At 44.0% G+C, this 24,937-nt stretch overlaps 1 protein-coding gene and 1 long non-coding RNA gene across 2 annotated transcripts in view; one reads left to right on the plus strand and one right to left on the minus strand.

The window, feature by feature from the left end:
• Positions 1–24,937, minus strand: part of LOC126511568 (uncharacterized) — an 857,731-nt gene that overhangs the window by 531,490 nt on the left and 301,304 nt on the right. The window lies entirely within an intron of this gene.
• The window catches only part of Gatb (glutamyl-tRNA amidotransferase subunit B), a 62,951-nt gene that overhangs the window by 10,327 nt on the left and 27,687 nt on the right, over positions 1–24,937 (plus strand). The window contains exons 3-5 of the mRNA XM_050158780.1: positions 18,528–18,641; positions 20,780–20,978; positions 21,380–21,502. Of these exons, the coding sequence (XP_050014737.1) occupies positions 18,528–18,641; positions 20,780–20,978; positions 21,380–21,502 (436 nt within the window). The remainder of the gene's footprint in view (positions 1–18,527; positions 18,642–20,779; positions 20,979–21,379; positions 21,503–24,937) is intronic.

Genomic DNA, 24,937 nt, shown 5'->3' on the forward strand with positions numbered 1-24,937 from the left:
GGGAGGGAGAGAGAGAGAGAGAGAGAGAGAGAGAGAGAGAGAGAGAGAGAGAGAGAGAGAGAGAGATTCTTCACAAACAGTTCTGGGCACTTACTAGTTCTCTTCATTTTAGACCTCTAGTTAGTAGCTTGGCTTTGTTTTTTGTTTATTTTAGAGGAGGGGTTTTACCTTATTTTGTTTACATTTTTAATTGGGCAATAGTAAATGATTTAGAGCTCTGAAGAGACAGGTTTTTGGTCATGGGGACTTTTTTCACCAAGATTTCTTTTTCTTTTATTCACAAGATAAAATTAAGTCACATTCCCTACATTGCTTTCCAGGTTCTGTTGGTGATATTTTTTCCCTTTTTGTTCTCAAAGACTAAACAGTGAGGACCCTTTCTTCCCCTTCCTTACAGCACTCACCCGCACTCAGGTTCCTACATGTGCCGGAGCTCCTGGCCATCCTAGCAGCCTGGCTTCATGGCCTTTCGTATCACCCAACAGATCAGGAAGGGCAAGCTCTCGGGGTGAGCATATTCTATTTCTTAAAAAACAGATATAAAGTAATAAAGCAAAAGCAAGTCCTTCTGAAATAGTTATATAAAAGTGGTGGGGAAGGTTTCCTGTTGTTATTTCCTCGCCTTAAAACTCGCACCACTAAATTCTGAAAGTGAAGTGAGCCACATCCAAGTTCTAAAACAAGGGCACCGTGTCATCCATTGTAACAGCTTACCAAGCCTGTCCTTTGCCAGTTTTTAGGAAGGCTTGTCACATGGCAAATGGCCAAGCAGTCTTAGCCCTCACCAGCTGGTGATGGATTTCTCCAAAGGTCTCCTGGCACAGAGTACTATTTAAAAACAGGAAAATAAATACCAGAGGAGACTGCCCAAAGATCAGAAGGTGGTTGCTGCCAGGAACACGATTGGGTGTCTGGGCTGGGGTAGGACCCACTGCCTTTCTTTATCAGTCAAAAGTGTCAAAAGCTAAGTAAATAAAGGCAACTCCTAGACAAGCTTCTTTCAAAAGCAGACATTTTCAGAGCACAGGGGGAGGGACCACTTGCTCCTCACTGTAGCCCGAGGGGAAGATGTGGCTCTCCCCGGGTAGGCACAGATACATTTCGTAGGTTTAAGCACACGAAGCTGAGGGAGCCCTCATCATTTCTTGTCCCTCACGCTCCTCTTGTTACTGTCTGCTGCATTCTGGGTCTGTGGGTGATGAACTCTCAGTTCTTGTGTACTTCAAGCTATTTGTGCTTCTCTCTCAGTCTTGAATGATAGCGTAGAATTCCGTGCTGACATTTATTTCCCCTCAGCACTTTGAAGATGCGATTCCACTGTCCTCGGGCATCTGTTACTGCTGATGAGGAGTCTGTGTCTCTGTGGGTAATTTGTTCTCTCTAAAAGTGTTAGCCAGGATGGTTCCAGGTGTTCTCCTCTGTGCACAGTGTGGTTTTCAACTTGACTGTACCTGTACTGTAAAGTTGACTCCAGAATAAATTCATGACGGCTTCCACCAGTGCCCATTGGTCCTCATCGGATGAACAGTTCCTGCATTATTTCTTAACACTGTACAGTTCCATGCCAAAGTCTTGCTACGCACTGGAGCCAGATCCAAGGTCGGGGTCTTCCTTCTCTAAGTTGTCTTTCACCCTCCTCCAGGTCTACTTCCAGGTGGTGGTAGATTTTCTGCCTGGACTGTGAGTTTTGGCTGAAAGCTTTCTCCAGGGAGCCGCTTGCGATCTCTGCCTTCATGGGTGTTTTCAGCTGCATTCACAGTAATGATCTGCTAACAGTGCTTGTTCTGTGGCAGATTAGCTTATTTTAACCTCCTAACAACCCAGTGAGGCAGTTACTATGGTTACCACAATTAGAAGGTAAGTGGAGAAGCCAGGGTTAAAACCCAGTAGTGTGGCCTCAGAGCTCATGCCCTTGTCCCAACACTGCCCTGATGCTTGTGGCTGCCCCTGGTCACTACGTGGCCTTAACTTCATAGCACGCACGGCTTTGGCCCCAGGTGATTCTCTTTCTTGCATTGAGCTTGACTGTTGTTTGTTGGGTGTCTGCTCATGCATGTGTGCATTTATGAACATCAGTGTGTACAAATGTACATATGTATGAATAGGACGAATACCCCTGTTCTCTGAGTTTCTGTACCATGTCTGCTTCTGTCTAGGCTGCCATCCTGACCTCTGATAAACATTCCTTCCTGGTTCTGAATTAGTGACCTTTCTGAATGTCTTTTAGGAGCACATTTTATCTTCTTACTTTACCTTAGTTTTAGAATTTTATGGAATTTCATCATGAATCTTCAGACTGAAGAGGTCAGTTAGCCCATTTTGCTGCTTGTTGGTGGGATTACAGCCAAACCAAGGACAACTTTCTTTGTTTTTATTAGCAACCTCATTCATTATTTTGAGCAAGTTAACTAATTATTTGTCTACAGAACTATAAACAGGATCCTAGATTATTTGCTTAGAGTTGATTATTTCCTGTTTATCAATATCATTCTAATTTCTCTTGTTGAAATACTCTGGATGTGAAATAGGATAAAAAATTAGAAACAAAATATATTTATTTGCTAAAATATCATAGGATTTACAAGTTTATTCATTCCATAATTGTCCAGATGTTTCCAGGAATGGTGAGATGTCAAGGCATCAAGTGTGTTTGAAATACATGCCTGTGCAAACCTGCATGCTTGAACACACATGCACACTTCTTGTGATTTCAACTGCCTGAGCCCTCCTAGTTCATTCTCTGAGTAGGAGAAAGGAGAGAGGACACTTACACCTGCTGCCCCTGCAGGTAGGGAAGCTCAGTGCGGCTCAGCAGATATGTTCCTCTGATAATCAAGTTGTACCATTAATGAAATTAATTGGGAACTTGCAATCTGCTCTTGTTTTGTTATTTGGAAGCTTTTATCTGTATGCAACACAGAACTCCCTAGCAAACACAAGGCCCCTTTTTTCCAAAACTGGGAAAAGACATTAAAAGCCATTTTTCATATGTTTATGCAAAAACACTCTCCTCTCTTCTCACTATCAGACAGTCTAAAAAGCATTTGGGGCTTTCCATACCAGAGGTGTTCAGAATTGGCCCTGACAATTTATAGAATTTTATAGAACTTTTATTCACAAGAATATGTACTATTAACAAGGCACATGTAACAGAGGGTAGACATGTTGGGATGCCCACCCCATAGGAATCTGATAACAGTGCACACAGCACACAGTGAGCTGGATATGCATTCTTGAATCTAAGCCTGCAGATTGCACCAAAAGAAGTCTTGCCTCTCTGAAAATGATGATGCTAATACTTTTTTAAGTACTTTGGGCTTAATTTATTTTTGAAATCCATATGACATTTATTTAAAGTTGGGTAAATCAGCAATATCCTGCTCTCTAAACATAGCAGATATTACCAATAACTTGTTTTGAAGACCTAATCAATTTAGAAATACTTCATTAGATCTAGAGAGGGTCAGCTGAGAGACCTTCCTGACCCTTGATTCTGAGCGTATTCACAAAGTTGTTTTTAACTTAAAACTTAGAACAAAACAGCGAGTCAGGAAAACATTGGGAAATGTGTCCATGGGCACACCGTGTAATCCGTGTTTAATTCTGTATCCGTTCATTGAGTGGTGTTGTTACATCATGAGGCGATGTCTATCTGGCGAGTGGAAGACAAAATTCTGTCAGCATTTGCTTTAATGAAATCTGTGGAAGTTATAATTACATGGTGTCGCCAGACACTCTGAGTCCCTCTTACAGTTGTACTCTTGCTTTGTAAAGTATGGTGTTCAGGGATGGGGAGTTTGCCTGTATCCCTTCCCCTCTCAAGCAGGTGTGTGTGAGCATAGGAGGGTTCTCTTCAGCTCTTAACCCGTTCCAGTGGTCCACACTTTCCCAGTGGTATACCTGGACTGGGTGACCTCCCCTCTGTTCATGGAGGAACATTTGACTTCCTCCTCGTTCTGGGCTGGAAGCCTTCTCTCCCAAGCACTTTCTCACCCCGCCCCTCAGCCAGTCTTCATACAGCATGTGCTGCATGTGCTCTGACTCGTTACGCCAGTTTTACTTCTGTCCGTTATTGGTTCCAGACAGTTGACTGATCATCCTTTCGTGTGTTGTTTAGAGGGATTTCTGTTTACTCTTCTGAAAAAGCAGTTTATGGGTCTTTGGGGGCAACTTGATAGAATCTTGCTTAGAACATGAACATTAAAATAAACATATACATTTACTCGTGTGCATATGCATGAACACACACATACACAAAGAGAAGTTATGAAAGAATTTTCCAAGCATCTAAAACTTTTTTATGGGTCTCTTTCTAAAGTGTATTATGCGCTGTCCCAACTTTTAAATAGAGTATCTTGAACATAAGGTAATCTTTGCTTGTTTGCTTAAAGTTATCAGCAACATCAGTTACTGCTGGAGTTATAATATAATGGTGCCTTGAAGAGCTATTGGAGTGTGCAAAGCTATCTGACCACACAGTAAATGCTAGCAATGGCCTGTTCTTTGTAGATGTCACAGTCCAGTGTTTCTCCTTGTGTTCACAGCCATTACCTCCCACTCTTCTCCTCTCCTCCTCCTCCTCCTTCTTTCTCCTCCTCCTTCTTTCTCCTCCTCCTCCTCCTCCTCCTCCTCCTCCTCCTCCTCCTCCTCCTCCTCCTTTTTCGTCCTCCTCCTGCTGCTGCTTCTTTTAGAGCTACTGTCACCATATTTGACTCTAGAAGTCATTTCTTGCTTATTTTCCACTTCTGAATTCTTATTTCTGATCTCCAGGCTTGTTAGAGTAAATGAAAGCCCCGCTCAGAATAGAGCCCCATCCTGCAAGTAAAGTACACAGACCATGCAGGAACCTTTCTTGAAGCGGCAGGTATCATGACACCAGAGTAGAAAGAAATGCTTAAGTCACTTGGTCTAGGCCTTCTCCGTACAGATGAAGTGCGTGCTGTTGTGACTGGCCCAGCTGGAGTCACACAGTCACCTCTCAGAACCAGCTTCTGTATTAGTCAGGATTCACTAGAGGAGCAGAATTTTCACGGAGTGAAGATACATTATGAAGGAGATGTATTAGATGCTTGTACAGTCGGGGCTGGGTAGTCTATATAGTGGGACTGTGACTGTCTATATAGTGAAAGGCTGAGAACCCTGAGACTGCCCAGTCTACAAGGCTGGGTACCCCAGCATTCACAGTCTGGCACTGAAAACTCCTGCAGAGCCTTGGTCTTCAGTCCATGCTGGAAGATCAAAGAAGCTGTGTTGTGATGTCAGTAAGAAATGGCAGCCGTCGCAGCAGCAGGGTAGATGCACGCACCAGCAAGGAGTGAAGGTGGGCGAGCAAGAGCAGCGCTTTGTCTCAGACCTTCTTGAAAGTGGGCTGCTGTGGAAGGTGCTGCTCACTGCGGGGGATGCCCTGCCCTGGTCAGTGCTCAGGAAATACCCTCACAGACTCACCCAGAAGAGGTCATTTAGTTGATTATAGTTCCAATCATGTTGACAACCAAGATCAGTCACCCCAGTTCCAAACTATGGTCTTCTATAAAGGAGTTACAAGAGCTTTATGTAGGTGGCTATTATTTCATAGATAGATAATCTATGAACTTGTAAATATACATCTCAAACATGAATTCCATTAACAGATATATATATATACCATGAATATATATCAAACCATCTCAAACATGAATACCATCAACAGATATATCTATAATATAAACATATATATTATGCTTATAGATGTACTCCTCTCTACACACACACATATACACACATGCAGGGCGTTGACTGCCTCTCTACATACATATATATAATACACACACATGTGTGTTATGTATGATGACCTTGATTAAACCTGGAGAAAGAGAAAAGAAGTGTGCTTAGAAGACAGGAGCTCTAACTAACTAACTACAAACCGAGGCCTGTGCATTGAAGACAGCTGTGGCTTCAGACAGCTTGCCAGGATTCACCATTCAAGTCATGACAATAGCAAAACTTTATCTTAGACTTTTTGTGTTCCATTTGGCTAATTTTCTCTAGTCTCTTTTCCAACTTGCTGATTTTCTCTTTATTGTGTCTCTTCTATAACGTGTGTGGATTTTTGTTTTTAATTTTACTGTGAATGTCTCATTTATGGAAATTCTGTTTTCTCTTTAAAATATCTTGGTTTTCTAAAAATAATGTCTTTTTTTTTTTTAAAAAAAAAGGCTAGACTGTTTGTTTCTTCAAGAACTTTAAATCTGCTTATTTTGTGGTCTGTGTTTAGTGGGTCTACCTAAAAGCACCCAGGTGATCCTCCTGTCTTACTCTGCTTTTCTCCCACTGATTCTGACCGGGGCTCAGTGATTGCCTTATGTGTCCTGTGGTCAGGCTGATGAAAAGTTGATGATAAGGATCTGTCGGTGGTTTGCTCGAGAGTGAGTCTTTCCAGAGACCTGCTTTATTGGCTATAGTCCAATGCTCCCGCCTGAGGTGTATGTCGTTTATCTTTTAGTTTGAGGGAGCTGGAGCATGGCAGCGTTAGGAATTTTGGCCTGAGCCATTGGAGAGCAGCCTATCCATCCTTAGGGCTGGCTCCTGTGTGCACAGAACCTGAGCTAACACACTTCACTAAGGTGGAAGCTGCACATGAACCTTGGGGGGCATTTTAGATGTGAACCACAGCAGTGACCTTTCTTATCTCGTCCTTAATGAATCAGTCCCTTAACCTCTGTGTGGAAATGATGTCATTCATCCCTCTGAAGGAGCCACAGAAGACAGTAGGGTAGACCTGAGTGGAGTAGCTGCTCTGGCGGGAACAGCAATGAAGACTTGGAGTCCATTTTCTTCTCTGTTCTCACCCAGGGGACCTGGAGGGACCTTGTCAGTCTTGTCCAGAGGACTCCTAGGTCTACAGAGCAGCTCACAGGCCCCTGGTATCAGGAGTCTGCTCTTTTCCCACAATGCCTTGTTCCTGGGCAGCAGGCTCCGCTCTCCAGGCTTTGTTTTAAACAAGAAACCATGGGTATTTTTGTCTAGGAAAGGCATTAGTCACATTTTCATAGTCCCCTATTGGTTTCTTTTTCTCTTAGTATTGGTCCTCCAATAAGGTAGGTGTTCAAGAGCCCTTGTTAGAGGGGCCAGTGCCACATCTTAGAACTCTGAACTCTTTCACATGAACTGTGTCTACACAGCACAAAAAGTCTGTAATACTAGAAAAGGAGGTGAGGGTGTATAGAAAATAAAATATGAGCACATTACCAAAGATGCCAGGAGTACAAAGCTTAGGGGTTTTTTGGTGATATAAATATGTAGTAGTAAAAAAAAAAAAAATATGTAACAGTGTTCTGTGACACTATTTCTGTCTGACACCCAGGCAGCTCACATGGGCTTTGTTCCGGTGATTTATACAGAAGCCCGTTATAACGTGCAGCCTGAAGTCACACTGCTGGGCACCATCCATTTTCCCACAGACAGTCTGGGACTAAAACCCTGCAGCAGACCTGGGAAAGCACTTCTGTCCCAGTGCATGCTGGCCTTGGTGACTGCCAGCCATGCTCCTCCCCTCAGGGGGCCGGCAGGTTCTAGATGGAAGGTTTTAGGGGTACTAAAAATCGCACTCCCTCTGTCCAGTGAGAACTGCAGTCCGGCAGGTGGAGGGGAATGCTTTCTGCCCAAGTTGACCTCAGCTTTCTCAAACCGTGGGTCTGCATCTGCCAACAGATAGTCACGTGACTGGAGTGGCTGTGTGTGCTGCTCCTTCCAGCTTTGTTCTGAGGAGTTAGACAAGGAGCCCGTGGTGGAAATTCTGTTTCTTCACAGCCTGTCCACATGTGGCCAGCTCATTCTTTCAAGAAGGCCATAGCGAAGAAAGGCCTACGATATGGGGACAAGGGAATGGAGATTGCCTGAACTCTTAAAGAAAGTGATCATCCAGCTCTTTGTTACCACCCGTGTCTTATCTGGAAGGGGATGTAAGACATTTGGGGTGGGTCCTGTGGAACTCTTTGTTCACACTACGAGTGTATAGTTGTGGTCTGTCTGAGGCCTCTGCTTGAGCCTTCCTAAGCTGGACACGATTTTGTGTCTCTAGCTCCATGTAGCATTGGCGAGCTGGGGAAAATCTGGCTGCCTTCTATACTATGACATCTTGGGGAATATTTTCCCTCATCTCTTTTTACAATCTTGGCAAAGCTAAGAAGTCATTTTGCCTTGGCATCCAGAGATGGCAAACGTGGGTTGGATAATTCTGGCAGAGTTAGGTGACTGGGCTGTGCTCCTCAAAGAGCATTCTGTTCCTCATGGCAGAGCATTCTTGCTAGTGAGCCTGGTGCCTCTCAGCCTTAAACATCCAGCCACATCCTTAGAGCAAAGACTAGAGCTGGCAGGACAGTAGGTAGAAATGAAAACACAGTAGTGCTTCCGGGCACCCTAAAATACTCCATCCAAATCTCCTTTCATAGGGGTCGAAGCAAGAATGGTAATCAAGGGTCCTTGTCATCTGTGCTCTGCAGCCCCCTTACGAGACCCGCACCAGTGAGCACCAGCCCCACTTGGTAGGTGAGGCAGCTGGGGGCTTGATGTACCGAGTGACATAGGGAGGCCAGCAACCTACCTAAGATATGGGTGAGAAACCGCCCTGCTGCCAGTCTTAGTGCAAAGCAGACTGCGTTGCTTTCTGCAGTATTGTTTGTTTTCAACAAAATATAATGGGATTGTTTCCTTACAGCTTTTGTAAACCTTTAGAATCCTGTAGCCATTCATCAGCACCTTTGTGTATCCCTCACAGCCAGCTGCCAACATTTACCTTAGTTCTCATTCCCTTCTATTGTTACATCTATGCAGAGAAATTCATGTCTGTGAACGCACCTCCTAGACTCTCAAGTGGCATAGACTTTATTTGGCATGATTATATATTCAATTCTTGACTTTTCATCATTAAAATATAAACTCTTCCATTTGATCATGGTAAATAGGATGGTGGTGGTAGATACCTACCACACTCCTGAAGTAACTTAGACAGCACAATAATCTGAGTAATAAATAGTTAATACTAAAGTTCCAATAACAGAAACCTTGACCTTTCTCTTTCAGAAAAGCACAAATTGGAAAATGTGCATACATATTTACATAGTGAGGCAACAGTGAAGTATTAGTAGAAAGAAGGTTGCCTATAACTTTGGGGGAAGCTGAATATATTCTTTTTTAAACTTTGTTTTGTTTTAGTTATTTATATGTGCATTTTTTATCTGTATGAGTGTGTGCACAAGAGTGTTGGGGCCCTGTGAGGTCAGAGGCATCAGACCCCCCTGAAGCTGGGGTTACACATGCTTGTGAGTCGGTAAGAACAGAACTCAGGTCCTCTGCAAGAGCAGTGCACACTCTTAGTGGTAAGAACAGAACTCAGGTCCTCTGCAAGAGCAGTGCATACTCTTAGTGCCATTATCCCAACTCTGATAAATGTAAGAAAAGATATAACTGGTAAGATAATAATTGTTAGGGGAGGGGATGAGAGGAAGTAATGGGGTGGATTTGATCCAAATATGTATGCAAGTATGAATATTAAATAAAATTTTAGAAGAATGAATTTTATATTCATAAAAATATACATGCCTTCTTATTTGTAGGATTTTTAGGTTCTATGTGGACATTGTAGAATTCTGTTCACTAATATTTTTTGTTCCATTTTACTGAGAGTTGTACCACACCTCAGTATCTATAATGGGGCCTATAACTTTGTTGACTCTATGACATAGGACAGTTAGGATATAGGATGCCATCTTATCACATTCCACTGTCCTCCCAGGTAGGCTCTACTCCTACACCTTCCCTTTCATTGTTATTCAGAAGCCATTCACATTTATAGACAATTTGAAAGGATAGTGCAAGGAATATTCTCCTTGCATCTCCATTGCCCCCCTTTAGATGAGCCATTGGAGAGTTAAGTTACAGATGACACAGCACTTTATTTCTAAATATTTCAGTATCTGCCATCCGAGGACAAAGCACATTTCTCATGTATGAATTCCCGCTGGTGTCTCACTCAGGAAAACTAACCCACACACAGTGTCGTTATTTGTCGATTCATATTCAGGTGTGTTCGTCTCTTTCCTTTCCCAGATCTGTCAGAGATTGTACATTGCAGTTGGCTGTCATAGTTCTGTATCTTGTTTTTTTCTTTCCTTTCTCTCTCCTCCTCTCACTCCTTCTTTCATTCCTTCCTTCACAAATTGATACTTTTGTGATTTTGTCTTATTGTATGCGATTGAAGCATTCATCATTAGCACAGATTACTGCCCCCGGAAGCTGGGCGTGTTCACACGTGTGCACTTCTGCTTCCCTTTGAATCTCCTTGACTTTTGTGTCTCCCACAGACACGTCTGGAAGCATCTGGAAACGTTAGATTCTTCAAAGCCTCGCTTCTCAGGACACCCTGGGCTGCTGACAGCTCAGGTGCAGGTTTTCATAGGAAGACTCCTGATATTCACAGACTCTTGTCCTCCCAGTTTCTTACTCAGAATGATAGCAAGTACTTAGAGTTTGGCTGGTTCAAGCCAGTTGTTTCTTTCTCAGCCATAATCAAATCTTTCAACTTAATACTGAGCTAATCCATACATGGCAGAAAGCAAATCTCAACTTGGATTTTCAGGGGGCGCTGCTCCTCACGTCTGTGTTTCTTATCACCCTCTTCTGCTGTGCTGAGATTTCAGTGATGCCTCGCAGCTTGTCCTTCGATGCAGTCCTCGTGGGTGTAGAGTCTCATTCGTAAATGCAGGTGAGTCAGGAAGGTTAGCATTTTGTGTGGGGACTTTCTCCACAGAAATGATCTTTAAAAGTTTCTAGTTAATAAAATGGGAAAGACAAATATTCATAAACTAAATAGGAAGTGGTTCTGCATTAAAACTCTCAGCCCCATCTCAAAATCGGTCAAAAAGAACAATTTATTTGGTTTTTTCTTTTCCCCTTGATTCTCAATGCCTTCTCTGTGCCTTTTCTCCACGAACTCATTGCTTTTCAAAAGCAGCTCCCCACTACCTTAGAAGAAAAAATCACAGCCATGTGGCCACAGTGGGCAGTGTGGGGGAAGGCGGGAATACAGGTCCCAGCTGTTAGAAATTCATTTCTTTTCCTCGAGGATGGAAACTTTTCCTGCCTCAGGTGGACATACAGTGTTATTCAAGAAAAGGTTGCTTCACTCTTGGTGTGGGAAGCCCTTCTGTATATGTGTTGCTTTTATTGGTCAGTAAAGAAGCTGCTTTCAGCCAATGGCTTAGGAGAGTAGAGCAGGGCAGGAATTCCAAGCAAATAGAGGAGAAAGAAGGCGGAGTCAAGGAGAAGCCTTGTAGTCACCCACAGGAGACAGACTCACTGGGAACCTTGCCGGCAAGTAACAGCCATGTGGCAATACATAGATGAATAGAAATGGGTTAATTCAAGATATAAGAGTCAGAAATATGCTTAAGCTATTGGCCAAACAGTATTGCGATTAATACAGATTTTTATGTGATTATTTCGGGAGTCTGGGCTGCCGGAAAACCAACAAGCAGCCTCTCCAACACACTCTAAAGACAGAAAATGAAGCAAGGCAGCTTCCTAGTGCACTAGGAAATATGGTCTCTCCTGCTGGGGGCAGCTAGATTAGGTGCCCGTTATCCTTTCAGGGGAAATAGTATGTTGTATATACAATAGTCATACAGAGTTGTGACACCTTGCCGTGGGTTCTGAATCCAGGCTAATGACCTGGAGCTGTCTGAATCTTTTCCAGTTCAGTTCCCTGGGTATCCGTGGACAGCTTGCAAAGGAAGGGCCACCTGATGCACACTTGGCCTTTATTAGGGCCTTCCTGAAAGCAGGGTTTCCGTCGTCCACCAGGGCAGATATGTGCTTCATTTTGATGTATGAGACAACCTTGAAAGTGACTGAGGAAGCTGCGATGTGGAGCGGGCAGGTCACAGGTGAAGATAATATGGCAATTGCAACTGATAGTAAAAACCAGATGCATGCCTTTAGTTTCTCTGTGAGTTCAAGGCCAGCCTAGTCTTCAGAGTGAGTTCCAGGACAACAAGGGCTACACAGAGAAACCCTATCCTGAACAAAAGAGATTCAGATTCAGGTCTGTCTGACTCAGTTTTCCTTGTTTCAAGGATTTGTTAAAGTCTGGGTAGTACCAGTTAGTAACTGGTAAAGACCTGTGCTAAATATGAAGAACATATATAAGCTCTGCGAGTATCCACATGCACATATCTAGTGACTGTATGCCAACCAGTGCTTTCAGTGGTAAAATTCTAAATAAAAATTATCTTCACTGACTGGCCAGTTTAGCAAGTCTATTTATGGTAGCAGAAAGCTTTGGTAATTGTCTGGGGTTGGTGGAAGGGCTCAGTGGTGAGGCAAGGGGTGAGGAAGTGGGAAACCGTTTCCTCTATGGTAATAAAACATATCATGTGGCAGCTTGCTTTGAATATGAATCGGGAGTTCATGCTTTGAAACAAATTTATGGTTAGCAGAAAGATAAAGGCCCATTTTACTGCCTTATTTCTACTTAATAAATTTTAATTACTTTCTCTTCATAAATTAGAACATTTACCATTCTATATCCTAATTGTCAGATGTGTCACATATAGCACAGATTTCTCACAATAATTGCCGTCTGGGCTTTGGGGGAGACATGGTGTTATAGCCTTGTTTTAATGCTGCCGTAGCTGGGTCTTCAGTGGAGACACAGGCTTGCTGTAGTACCTCGACTTTCAAAGGCACTGCTGGCACTCGCTGGGCTCGCCAGGACAGGAGGAGCAGGGCCGACAGAGGAATGGTGTGAGGTGCAGGCTAGTCTGAAAAATACGCCCCAGATATTTTCCAGGGTAGTTCCTAGAGAAGGTTTTAATGAACTATATTTATAATTAATGTAATTTCCCATAAATGCTCAAATCCTGCGTAGTTAACTTGAGGAGCCTGTGACCCTTTCCTCCTCTAACTTGCCTGCAGCTCCTTTCCGAGTCCTAGGTGCAGACTCAGAGCTCGCAGTTCAGGTTCCTCTTAAATTAGTAGCATTCCTTCATTCCTGCCTCTGTTGTGTGAGAAAGGAGCCCACAGGAAAGTGCAGCATTTTATTATTTATTTTCCAAAAGAAAGGGTCATAGAAATAGAGAAATGTATATACTTGCTGTTACAGTCGAAGCCTGTGGGTTCTCAGAACCATGCCTCCTATTTCCCTGCTCTTGCTGTACAGTTAGGGACCGTAGCAGCTGGCTCTTAGCTGGGTCTGGCCAACAGGGTACTTTGCTGAGAGATGGCAGCTAAGAGGAAGGAAGCCTTTATAGAATCCGTGTGTTCAGATACTTCCTCTGCTTGAGTTCTGCTTCACTGCTCCCGGTCACCACAAGGATCCAGCTGAACAGCCCTCTGGTTCTCTTGTCCACTACACCAACCCAGCCCTCTTCACTTGGCTCCACTGATGTGCTCCTCAGTACAAACTGCAGCTCCTACAGGCCCCTCAGGTGTGTGAGGTCTCACCCATCCCTACTCTAACACAAAGCACTCTCTGCCCTCAGGGAAGCGCCACCCCCTTGCCAGGCTAAGTTCCCAGGGGACAATCAAATCATTCTGCTTGGTTCTTCTTTTGACCTATCTCCTAAATAGAATACCAAACTGATTAAACATTAGCTAAGATAATGAATAATTTAACATCCTCTTTATCAACACACCAACAATGATAGCTACAAGATAAAAGCAAAGCTTTTTCTAGAAATGTACCGGTGGGGAAAAGGAAAATACTCTTAGCAGTAAAATAGAACAAAGACTCCATTGCACAGATGACAGAAGGTGGAAATGTCCAAGAGGGCACGGTGAGGCAGCTAGAGGCATTCTCCACAGCAAAAAGGCACCGCTCTCCTAGGGCTGCAGGGATGGGGCCTGTGAAACTTTCCCGTTACCTTCCTCCTCATTTGAGTTCACTTACCATACGTCTGTCTTCAGATTCTGGCAGAGTCCAGGGATAGAAGGCTGAACAAGAGTTCCCATTCTCATGAGATTTGTGATTTTATATATATAACTACGTGGAACAGATCCAGTCCATTGTGATGCAAGCACAGGTTGGGTGCAGAGAGAAGGCAAGGTTGCTGCTAGGAAGAATAGTAGCTGGCTTTACAGAAGTGGCCACATCTCTAAGATTCTGCAGAGCAGAGTGAGTCAGGGCCTGTAGGTTTGTATAGGAGAACTGACCCACCAGTGAGGGCATAGTAAGACAAGGTGTTTTAGATGTAGGAAGGAGCTAAAACATGCCAGAGCTTGGCCTTTTATTTTGGGGATATTTGCACCATTAAGACATTTGGGTTCACAAAATGCCACAAGATGCATTTTTAACAGCCTACCCTGACGTGGAGTATAAGCTTGAAAAAGGCAGGTTTGTCTCATCCTCACAGGTTGACCAAGGGCTGGAACAGGAACAAAGTCCTGTTTATCTCCATGTCCCTGATGTTTGGTACATTTTAAACATTCAGAAAATATTTTGGAATGAAGATAGCTTCATTCCAGATGAAGTTGAATTTTTTTTCTTTTTTCATTCCATCTTCAGAACATGCTGACCTGGCCTTCCATCTGTCACAAGCAGCTTGACTAAGATCATAATAATTCTCTTTTCTTGGCACTCTGTTTACTAGCCCCTCTGTGCAACTGTAGTGTGGTGATGATTGATGCTTATAACTCTGACCCTGAAGTACTTCAAGGCTTCTAAATCATCAGAAAAAGATTAAAATCTATTCAACATCACTCTGATGTTTGTGTGTTTTACTGCATTCTTATTCTTTGAAAATTGATGACTTACGCAGTGCCGGTGTACTTGATAAGTACACAGTGAGAGTCTGTGGTCACCCACCACTCCAGACTCTCTCCTGGTGCCAGAATCAGGCAACTTACTGTGAATGCTGAGAGCAGAATGACCTGGGTTCTCTCCGTGCCCAGCTGGACCCTGTGAGAGAGGCAGCTGCTGGAAAGCAATGGGAAGCAGCCAGCAAATCAGATGTAGACAGAGAGGTAAAGAGTACACAGCCACGCTCTGTCCCCGCCCCGAGAAGAGCACGTCTCAGTGCTGGAGCTCTGGCACTACAGCCTGTGTGTGCTGCCCCTATCAGCAGGCGCAGACTGCACAGAGCTATCCAGCAGCTCTGTTAGTATGGCACTGACTGCAGTTCCATGAGATGTCAGACACTGGCCAGTAAAAGCACATAATTATTAGATCATCTTGGTCCCCAGGCACATCTTCCATGAAAGCCATTATTCTTGCAGGGCTGACAATATCATGAGACCCAGAATGACGAACTTGGAACTTGCTGGGAGATGGCTCCATTGGAGACTTTCTTAGTTTCCAAGAGGGGTGTGATTGGTCTCTAGAGGGAATTTGTTTGAGTTTCCTTTGGGGGGTTTGTATAATGCTGTCATTAGAGATCGATCTGTGTTTTGTTATACAACTTACTTTCTAGTCTATTTGACCAATCAGTTCTCATCTCAGTTGAGAAAGCGAGGCCCTGAGTCTCAGGATTTCAGCTTGCCATCCGGGCAAGGGCTGCAGAGCTGGTTTCACCTGTCACTTGGGCTCCTTAGCCAGGGATCTTTGGAGGGACTTAGTTTTTCTTTACTGAAATACTTGGATAGTACTAATTTCCTTCTCTATAGGGCTGCTGTAAACCTGAAGTGAAATAGTTAATGTGAAAATTCACACTGGACAGCATTGCCTACACTAACCTAGCTGATATAAATACTGTCGTGTGCTAAATATAATATTACAGAGAAACGCCATCTATACCAGAGAATACCACAGGTCCACCATTAGAATATGGAACTTAATCTCATCCTCGAGTTCAGCAATTCCACAAACTTTCCCAAAATATAGTACTGTAGCTCTGTAGTAGAGTGTGAAGTCAGGGATTGTGATGCCTCCACAAGTTCTTTTATTGTACAGGATTGTTTTGGCTATCCTGGACTTTTTGGTTTTCTATGTGAGGTTGAATATTGTTCTTTCAAGGTCTATGAAGAATTTTGCTGGGGTTTTGATGGGTATTGCATTGAATCTGTAGATTGCTTTTGGTAAGGCTGCCATTTTTAGTCTGTTAATTCTACCTACCCAAGAGCATGGGAGATCTTTCCGTTTTTTTTGGTGACTTCTTCAATTTCTTTCTTCAGAGATTTAAAGTTCTTGTTATATAGATTTTCCACATGTTTCATTAGAGTTACTCTGAGATATTTGCTTTTCAGTCCACTAATCATCTATATAAAGGAGGGCTACTGACTTTTTGAGTTAATCTTGTGTCCTGCTACATTACTGAAGGTGTTTGTGAGTTGTAGAAGTTCCTTTGGTAGACTTTTTGGGGTCACTTATGTAAACTATCATATCAGCAAATAGTGCGAGTTTGACTTCTTTTCTGATTTGTATCCCCTTGATCTTCTTTTGCTGTCTTACTGTTCTAGTAAGGACCTCAATTATAGTAAATAGATATGGAGAGAGTGGACAACCTTGTCTTGTTCCTGATTTCAGTGGGATCACTTTGAGTTTCTCTCGAATTAGTTTGATGTTGGCTTGCTGTATATTGCCTATTATGTTTCGGTATGTTCCTTGTATCTCTGCTCTCTCCAGGACCTTTATCATAAAGGGATGTTGTATTTTGTCAAAAGCTTTTTCAGCCACCTAATGAGGTGATCATGTGATTTTTTTTCCAGCTTGTTTATATAGTGACATTGACAGATTTTCGTATGTTGAACCCTCCCTGCATCTGTGGGATGAGTCCTACTTGGTCATGGTGGATGATTTTTCTGATGTGTTCTTGGATTCAGTTTGCCAGTATTTTACTGAGAATTTTTGCATCAATGTTCATGAGGAAGAGTGCACTGTAATTCTCTTTCCTAGTAATGTCTTTTTGTGGTATCAGGCTAACTGTAGCCTCATAAAAAGAGTATGGCAATGTTCCTTTTGTTTCTATTGTGTGGAACAATTTGAGGAGTATTGGTATTAGTTCTTTGTAGAATTCCACACTGAAACCATCTGGTCCTGGGCTTTTTTTTTAGGTTGGGAGATTTTGATGACTGTTTCTGTTTCCTTAGCAGTTATAGATCTATTTAATTTGCTTATTTGGTCTTTATTTAATTTTGGTAAGTGATATTTATCCAGAAATTTATCCATTTCCTTTGTTTTCCAATTTTGTGGAGTACAGGTTTTCAAAGTATGACCTTTGAAAGTATTCTTTGGATTTCTTCCATATTGTTATGTCCCTGTTGGAAATTCTCTCTCTGCCTTTTGGTTAGTTTGGATAAAGTTTTGTCTATTTTGTTGATTTTCTTGAAGAAACAACTCTGTCTTATTGATTCTTTGCATTGCTTTCTTTGTTTCTGTTTTGTTGATTTCAGCTTTCAATTTGATTATTTCTTGCCATCTAGTCCTTCTGAGTGAGTTTGCTTCTTGTTCTAGAATTTTCAGGTGTTCTGTTAACTCAATAGTGTAGGATTTTTTTCCAAGTTCTTTATGTAGGCATTTAGTACTATGAACTTTCCTTGTTTTTTAGGGGGAGGGGGTTGGGACTTTCTCTGTAGCTTTGGGGCCTGTCCTGGCATTAGCTCTTGTAGACGAGGCTGGCTTCGAACTCTCAAAGATCCACCTGCCTCTGCCTCCCAAATGCTAGGATTAAAAACATTGAACTTTCCTCTTAACACTGCTTTCAGTGTGTCATAAACTTGAGTATGTTGTGTGATCATTTTCAGTGAATTTTAGGAAGTCTTTGATTTCTTCCTTTATTTCTTCCTTGACCTATTGGTGATTCAGGTGAGCATTGTTTAATTTCCATGTGTTTGTGGGCTCTCTGCAATTAGTGTTGCTGTTGAATTCTAATTTTAAGCCATGGTGATCCGATAAGATATATGGATTATTCCAATTTCTTTGTACCTGTGGAGGTTTGCTTTGTTACCTAGTATGTGGTCAATTTTTGAAAAGTTTCCAGGAGGTGCTGAGAAGAACGTATATTCTTTTATCTTTGAATGAAATGTTCTCTATATGTCTGTTAAGTCCATTTGATTCATAACATCTGTTAGTTCCCTTATTTCTCTATTAATTTTCTGTCAGGCAGACCTGTCCAGTGGTGAGCGTGGGGTGTTGAAGTCTCCCACTATTAGTGTGTGGGGTTTAATGTGTGATTTAAGCTTTAGTAGTGTTCTGGGGGGGGGTTGCTGTTTGTTTGTTTGTTTTACATATGAAGGTGCCCTTGTCTTTGGGACATAGATATTTTCCCCGGCACTGCCTCACACAGATTCTGTTTGCAGAAAGGGACAAGGGATTAGTCCATGTGGCAATGCTCTACTGAGCATTGTGAATCTCCTTTGTCTGATGTGTTCTGGGGAAGGGTACATTCGTGTTTTGTTGATGTTGTAATGATTTTCTGATTCGCAGTCAGCTTGGCAAGCAGAGCTGACCACAGAGAACCAGAGATAACAGTTTTAACTATTCAGGAAAGATTTGGGGAGTGGAGAGAAGCAGCTGTGTGGCCTGTGGTTCTAAAGAAGCTTGTCTGATGTTTGTAAAGGTTCTCAACAGGAGGTGTGTGGAAGCTGCGGTGATGACCGGCTTGGCACTGAACTGCCACATCAACAGGAAGTCCCTGTTCGACAGGAAGCACTACTTCTATGCAGACCTTCCTGTAAGTATGCTGTGTGATCTGCCTTCACACGCTCGCAGCCCTGGCCAGGCTGCCGTGGGGACACACCACTCGTGTTTTCTGTCCGCCCTCCGTCCACCGCAGCAGGAGGCCCTGTCCAGCCCTAAGGAAGGCAGAGGCCCCCTGATGTTCACTAGATTGGATGTGATTGTCCTGATCGCTGACTCCTCGCTTAGTCTCCTGCTTCTGTTGGTTCACTCGTAATTGAACAGGGACCAGGAGAAGCCAGTGCTGTCAGGCCCTCCCAGCCATGGTGTTTGGTGCTAACTGCCTGTTAGGACAAAGGCTAACCCTGTGCTTGGTACAGCTGTTAGTGCCACCGTCGCCTCAGACATTGTGAGAATGTGTCTCTTTTATGTAGGCTTTCCTAATAAGGAGGCCAGCTCATTTGACACATTCTGTCACCTCTCAAGGAGCGAGTAACTGGACAGTAGTAGGCAAGACTGTGAGCCAGAGTGAGCACAAGCGGCAGGAATTAGCTGAGCAGCAAACTCAGTATTTACTTGCTTTTGCACCAAATTTAGAAAGTTTCTTTTTTAAAGTGGTGCCAGTGTAAATGAGAGACCATTTTTCATGGTGCACGTTCACACTGGAACAAAATTGAAATGTTGAATGGGTTCCTGAAAATAATGTGTCATTTAATCAGATGTTCTGATAGGTAAGTATGATTTGGAAAAACAGTAGCAGTAAACATTGCCATGCATCATTCTCCTGGAACTGAAGATTTGGAAGAGTTGTGGTTTAGTGGACATAAACAGACAAATAAAAAGTAAGGTAAAGAGGACCTGTAGCTCCCCCCACAGCCCCCATTTCTACAAGTTCGGCTATATAAATTGAAAAGAAATGTTTAATTTTTCAGTACTGGGGATGGAATGTCGGGACTTGCATATGCTAGGTGAGTTGTGTACCACTGACTGACGTGAACCCCTGGAAATGTTTGGAGTGTAGCCTGGTCCTCCTGGCCTGGGCAGCTCAGCATGTCCAGAACAGGTGGTCACCATGTCGCACAGGGCCTGCATATGACACAGCTCATTTGCTGTGTATCTGAAGCTCAGACTTAGCAAGTGCCTGGTGCTTTGCCCAGCAACCCAAACCAGAATTCAGGGCTATAGGTGGAGACTTGCTATCCGAGTATAGATAAGGAGCTAGCCTTCTGCACGGTTCCCCAGTGTCAGCATCTCCCAGAGCCCTACCCCAGGCCTCCTGCATCAGAAACCTTGAAGGTTGCATTAAACATGCTATGGCTTGACATGTCCACTTGTATTTCTAAGGCAGTAAAAATTTTAAGTATTTCACTGGCCTAGTAAGGAGAGGTACCAACTTGGGCCAGTGTGACCTGGCGATCGCCTGGTTCTATGTGTGGCCTTGGATAAGACCTGTACTGCATAGGCTCTGGGGATTGAATGAGGACGACGGTGTCCAGCAAGTACTGTGGAGGCTGTAGCCGTCACTCCGTTTACCTCCAGTCTCCCATCATGCGTGTGTTAGAAGGTAATTCTCCGTTTAGAAGGGACAGGCATCCTCACATGTCCCTAAGTTTTTTGCGCTGTGTGCTGTCTGTTCGCAGACTGGGAGCGCATGGCAGCACTTTCTGGCCAGAGGGACAAGGGAGGAGCAGCTGACATGACTGCTTACCCGAGAGAGCAGACCCTGAACAAGCTGGAATGCAATGGCGGTTGCTGTAGCCATGCTGCAAGTCGATGGCTAGCTGCTTAGCTGCATTCCCTAATAAGGGGCTCAGCAGGAGCCTGGTAATGCGATGCAGAATCTAGGCTAATGAGCTAAATGAAAACAATAAATTCTTCTCTTAGGGGCCTCCGACAATGAGATTATTGTTACTCTCAAAAATGGCACTCCAGCAAGGAAGATAGGATTCCTCTTGCTAATTGCATCTTTATTGGGGGTGAGAGACTTGGGGTGGGGAATGGGGTAATAGAAAAAGCCAGAAGAAGAAAGACCAAATTATGGCAGCAGTGTATAAACTAGGTTTTGTTGTTGTTTCCTTGTTTCTCCTGTTTGTGTTTGTTTCAAGTAAACCTTTATGACGTGAAACTAAAAGTTAAGTGAACCCCAGCTTTCAGTTCTGGACTCGTAACTAACCCGTGTACACTTGTGAGCAGGCGGGTTACCAGATCACCCAGCAGAGGCTCCCGATTGCTACCAATGGACACTTGACATACAGCATCTACGTAAGGAAGAAACAGAGTCAGGTGACCACCAAGACAGTGAGGATCAAACAGATCCAGATGGAGCAAGACAGTGGCAAAAGCCTCCACGATGACCTGAGGTCCCAGACTCTCATTGATTTGAATCGAGCCGGTAGGTTGAGTCTACCTTACTTCTTCTGGCCCTCTCTACTCTGGGGTCTTGGGCACTTCTCCTCCCTTCTAGACTTTTCTCTCAAACTAATTGAGAAAGCAGGCACAGGAACTGACTAACAGATCAAAATATCCATGTTGGTATTGGCAGAGCTGATGAGCTTGCACAGCCTGAGCCATGCTCGCTGCTAGGCTTGCCAATTACACACCCCTGACCTCAGACAGACCCATCTGCCTTGTCACAGCCCACAGCTGGATATCCTCAAGCAGACATTGGAAGAAATGAACCAGGGTTACAAGTTGACAGAAGTGCGGGAAGTGGGGACCGGACTGCTTTGAGGGTTGTGCATTACGCCACGTTTTCCTTAGCTGATGAGTTTGTGACTCACCTCTCTTTGGTAGGAGTTGGCCTGCTTGAAGTGGTCCTGGAGCCTGACTTGTGCTGTGGAGAAGAGGCAGCCGTGGCTGTCAGGGAACTGCAGCTGATCCTTCAAGCCCTGGGGACCAGCCAGGCGAACATGGCAGGTAGAGGCTGTGTGGACAGTGGCCCTGCTCGGCATCGTCTCTCCCTCTGCTTCTGGCACATTCTGTATTTAGCCTTTTGTACCTCACTTCTTTTCTCCCTTAAAATTTCCTCTGCGCTCCTTCTGTGAGCCCCAGTCAAAGCTCAACACAACAGCACTGCATTCACTTTGAACCAAAGAATGGGAGCGTGGGAGTCAGGAGCAAGATTTACCTTCTGCCAGTTTGTTAGATGAGAGCTGTGGGGTTCGTGAGGTGTGTTCAGTTCAGACCTTTCAGAAGAGAGCACTGCTCACAAATAATAATTCCTATTTTGTGAGTTCTGTGCATAGGCAGTTGTTATTCTGGGAAGATCTAGTTTTTACGAAATTATCATCCATCTTGGACAGTGAACTCTCCTGATTTGATTATTACCCACTATGCCTATGTATGTGGATGCTGATAGTGAAATATCAAACTGTTTCCCCTTCATTTGTACAATTAAAATATCTTTAGTCCTGGCACCCAGGAGGCAGAGGCAGGCAGTTAGACCTCTGTTGAATACAAGGCCAGCCTGATCTACAAAGAGAGTCTGAGGCCAGTCAGGGCCAAACAGTGAGACCCTGTCTCAAGAAACAACAATAATAACCCAATAATTTTTAAAACAGAGTAAAGGTTTTTATGTGTGTGCAGGTAAAGCCCTTTTTTTTCTGTAAATTAATATTGTGATGATCCCGGCCTAGAGATGCAGCTCAGAGAGTGGTTACCTGGATGTGTGAGGCCCTCAAGTCCCCGAGAGTAAACCACGTCCAGTTTCCCCTTTCCAGAGGCTGTGTAAAGACGCCCCCGCCCTTGGCGCCCTCCCGGACAAAGATACTCTGCGTTTAGTCTTGTTTCCATAGCATGCACATTGACGCGGCTGCAGTGTGCACCTAGTAAGCACCTTTCGTGCTGATGCTCATCTCCCTCTTGGACTGTAGTACGCTGCACTCCGTCATCACATCACACAAGGTGTTTGCATGTTTCAGAGGGCTTCTCAGTTCCTAATGCCATGCTTGTCTGGTGGATTGTAACCCAAGAGCCTTGCAGCGAGTGAGACCTGGTGACCAAGCTTGCTTATTTGCTCTCGTCCTTAAAGGCTGGAGTAGAGTGGCAGAAAGGTTAGCCGCCCTCATGTGTCTTTTATAGAACGAGACCGTGTTGGAATAAGGGGACTGTCTGTTTTCCATTCATCACTCAGGCTGCTTATCCCAACAGTACATCAATGAAATATGGGCAGGTTGGATGGTTAGCCATCAATGTGCTAAGCGTTGATTCTGTATCATGTTTTTAAAGTTTCTAGATAGTCTCAAAATCACTGCCTCCTGCAGACCTATGGAGTAAGGAATAGGCTACCTGTTAGCTGGGGGAGAGTCCCCTCTGGGTCATTACAGGAGGACAGCTACACCAGCAAGAGCCCTTGAGTCAGTGGCAGTGGAGCAGGGTCACTGAATCTCATTTGTTGTGCACTTTCTGTTTCTTTTTGACATAAATCCAGCAGCTTTGCTTCCAGCACAGCAGCCAAGAAGCTCGAGTTGTTCTGAAGAGCACTGAGGGCTGCCTGGAGGGTTCAGGAGTCTAAATTCTCGGCCATTAGCATTTTCAGCCCAAGTGTCTTTGCTCATTTTTTCATGCCGCCACTGTGAGACGGTCATGCCAGCACTGGAAGCTGCAGCTCTGGGGACTGCAGCCCTGGAGGCTGCAGCACTGGAGGCTGCACTCGGGTCTGAAGGCTGTCTTGAAGAGGTGCCACTGGAGACCTGCAGACGTGGTACTTATACTGAAGCATGTAGTGTTCTGGGCTCCATTTAGTGAGTTCCTGGTAGTTGCGCTAGTGAGCATGCACCACCGTAGCCCAGTGTCTGAGCCATTGCCTTCTCATGTTCAGCGTGTTGCTACTGTCAAAAGAGATCTCCAAAGCTACGTACTGATCTGAATGGGAAGAGAAGTAGACCTACTAAGTAGTTGGACAGTGATTCTATCTACCAGTTGATAAGTTTAGTATGTGCTTATTTATTAAAACAGTTTATCCTGTAACTTAAACACTGTGGTATTCCTGGGGGATGGTGGTATGGCTGTGTACAGGTAAGGAGACAGGCTGTTAGTCCAGGACTCATTAGAACCCAAGTGCGCCTCCTTTGTTTATCCATGGTGCTTCCCAGTGTGGCCGTACAGCATCATGTTGCCGGATCCCTGCATGGATGTGGACAGAGAGCCTGAATCTGAGTTAGAATCCAAACCTGTGGCTTCTCGCAGTAGAAACCTGGACATATTACTTCATTTCTTTGAGTCTTACTTTCTACGCCTTTAAAAGTCATTCTCAAATAGTTGTATGGAAAGAGAGAAACAGAAGAGAAAAGCAAGCTAGAGTCTTGGGTGGTAAGGGAGGAGTGACTTCGTAGGAGCAGGTCTGGGCTCTGGTGGGACCGTGATCTGAAAGGCCCCAGGGAAGCCAGGAGTCCTTGTCATTGCCACTCTGTTACAGAGGGTGGGTGTAACGACGGCTGTGACAAAAGCCGCTGTGTGGGGGCTGCACCTTCAACAGCAGTAAGTAGGCTGCTGTTACAGAGTTTGCACTCACCTGGATGGATGTGTTCTGTGAGTTATTGGCAGTAAAATTTGATCCCATTTGGCCAGGGATGCAATCAGTGGTAAGATACCCGTTTAGCATGTGTGAGACCTATTCCAGCACTGCAGATGGGTTTTAAATCAGCCCTGCCTGCGTTCTCTTCTCAGTTCTGGGACTGCACAGCAGCCAGAAAGACTGGCCGTCCCCACTGACCTCCCTCTTCAGGCCTCAGATCCCCATTGTTTGTGGAAAGAGTTTTGTATCGCAGTGTTTTGCTCTTGTTCAGATGTATTTCAAAGGAAGACGTAACTGCTCTGTCACTGTGCTCAGTGGTCCAGTTTGTAGTTTAGCTGTTACAGCTGTCTACTCCAAGAAGACAGAGATTGAGCGTGATGACATCCTTATGTGGGAATGGAGGCCCCTCAGTGGGACAGAATGCAGACCTAAACCTGACTGCTAAGGCTTTCATGCACTTGGGGTAATTTAACTTAATTTGTTTAAAAGGCATTTTGTCTTCACGAGGCAGAGTGTCTTTTGTTAAGGTCTGATACTATACCTGAATCCAGACTAGTGAACTCTCTTTCAACACAGCAGGATACTAAGTGATTCTCCTCAGACATTTATGTAGTGTGGTATTCTCTGGGAGAGACGAAAATTCATGCCTTTATTCCTCTTCCAAATTAGAATTCTAAATCATGAAAGAGAGTATCATCTTTAAAAGTGAGTAGTAATTCAAGGTCCCCTAGTGCAGACATGGTTTGGTCGTGCAGAGTTCGGCTACTTGGGCAGTTTTCCTTTGAGCTTAATGGGTCTTTTGTGTGGTTCCAAATGTATATTATATTAGTTCCAGT

The sequence above is a fragment of the Alexandromys fortis genome, unplaced genomic scaffold (genome assembly GCF_014885135.2).
Source record: "Alexandromys fortis isolate MF-2015 unplaced genomic scaffold, M_Fortis_MF-2015_v1.1 scaffold_102, whole genome shotgun sequence".
In the NCBI taxonomy this organism is placed as follows: Eukaryota; Metazoa; Chordata; class Mammalia; order Rodentia; family Cricetidae; genus Alexandromys; species Alexandromys fortis.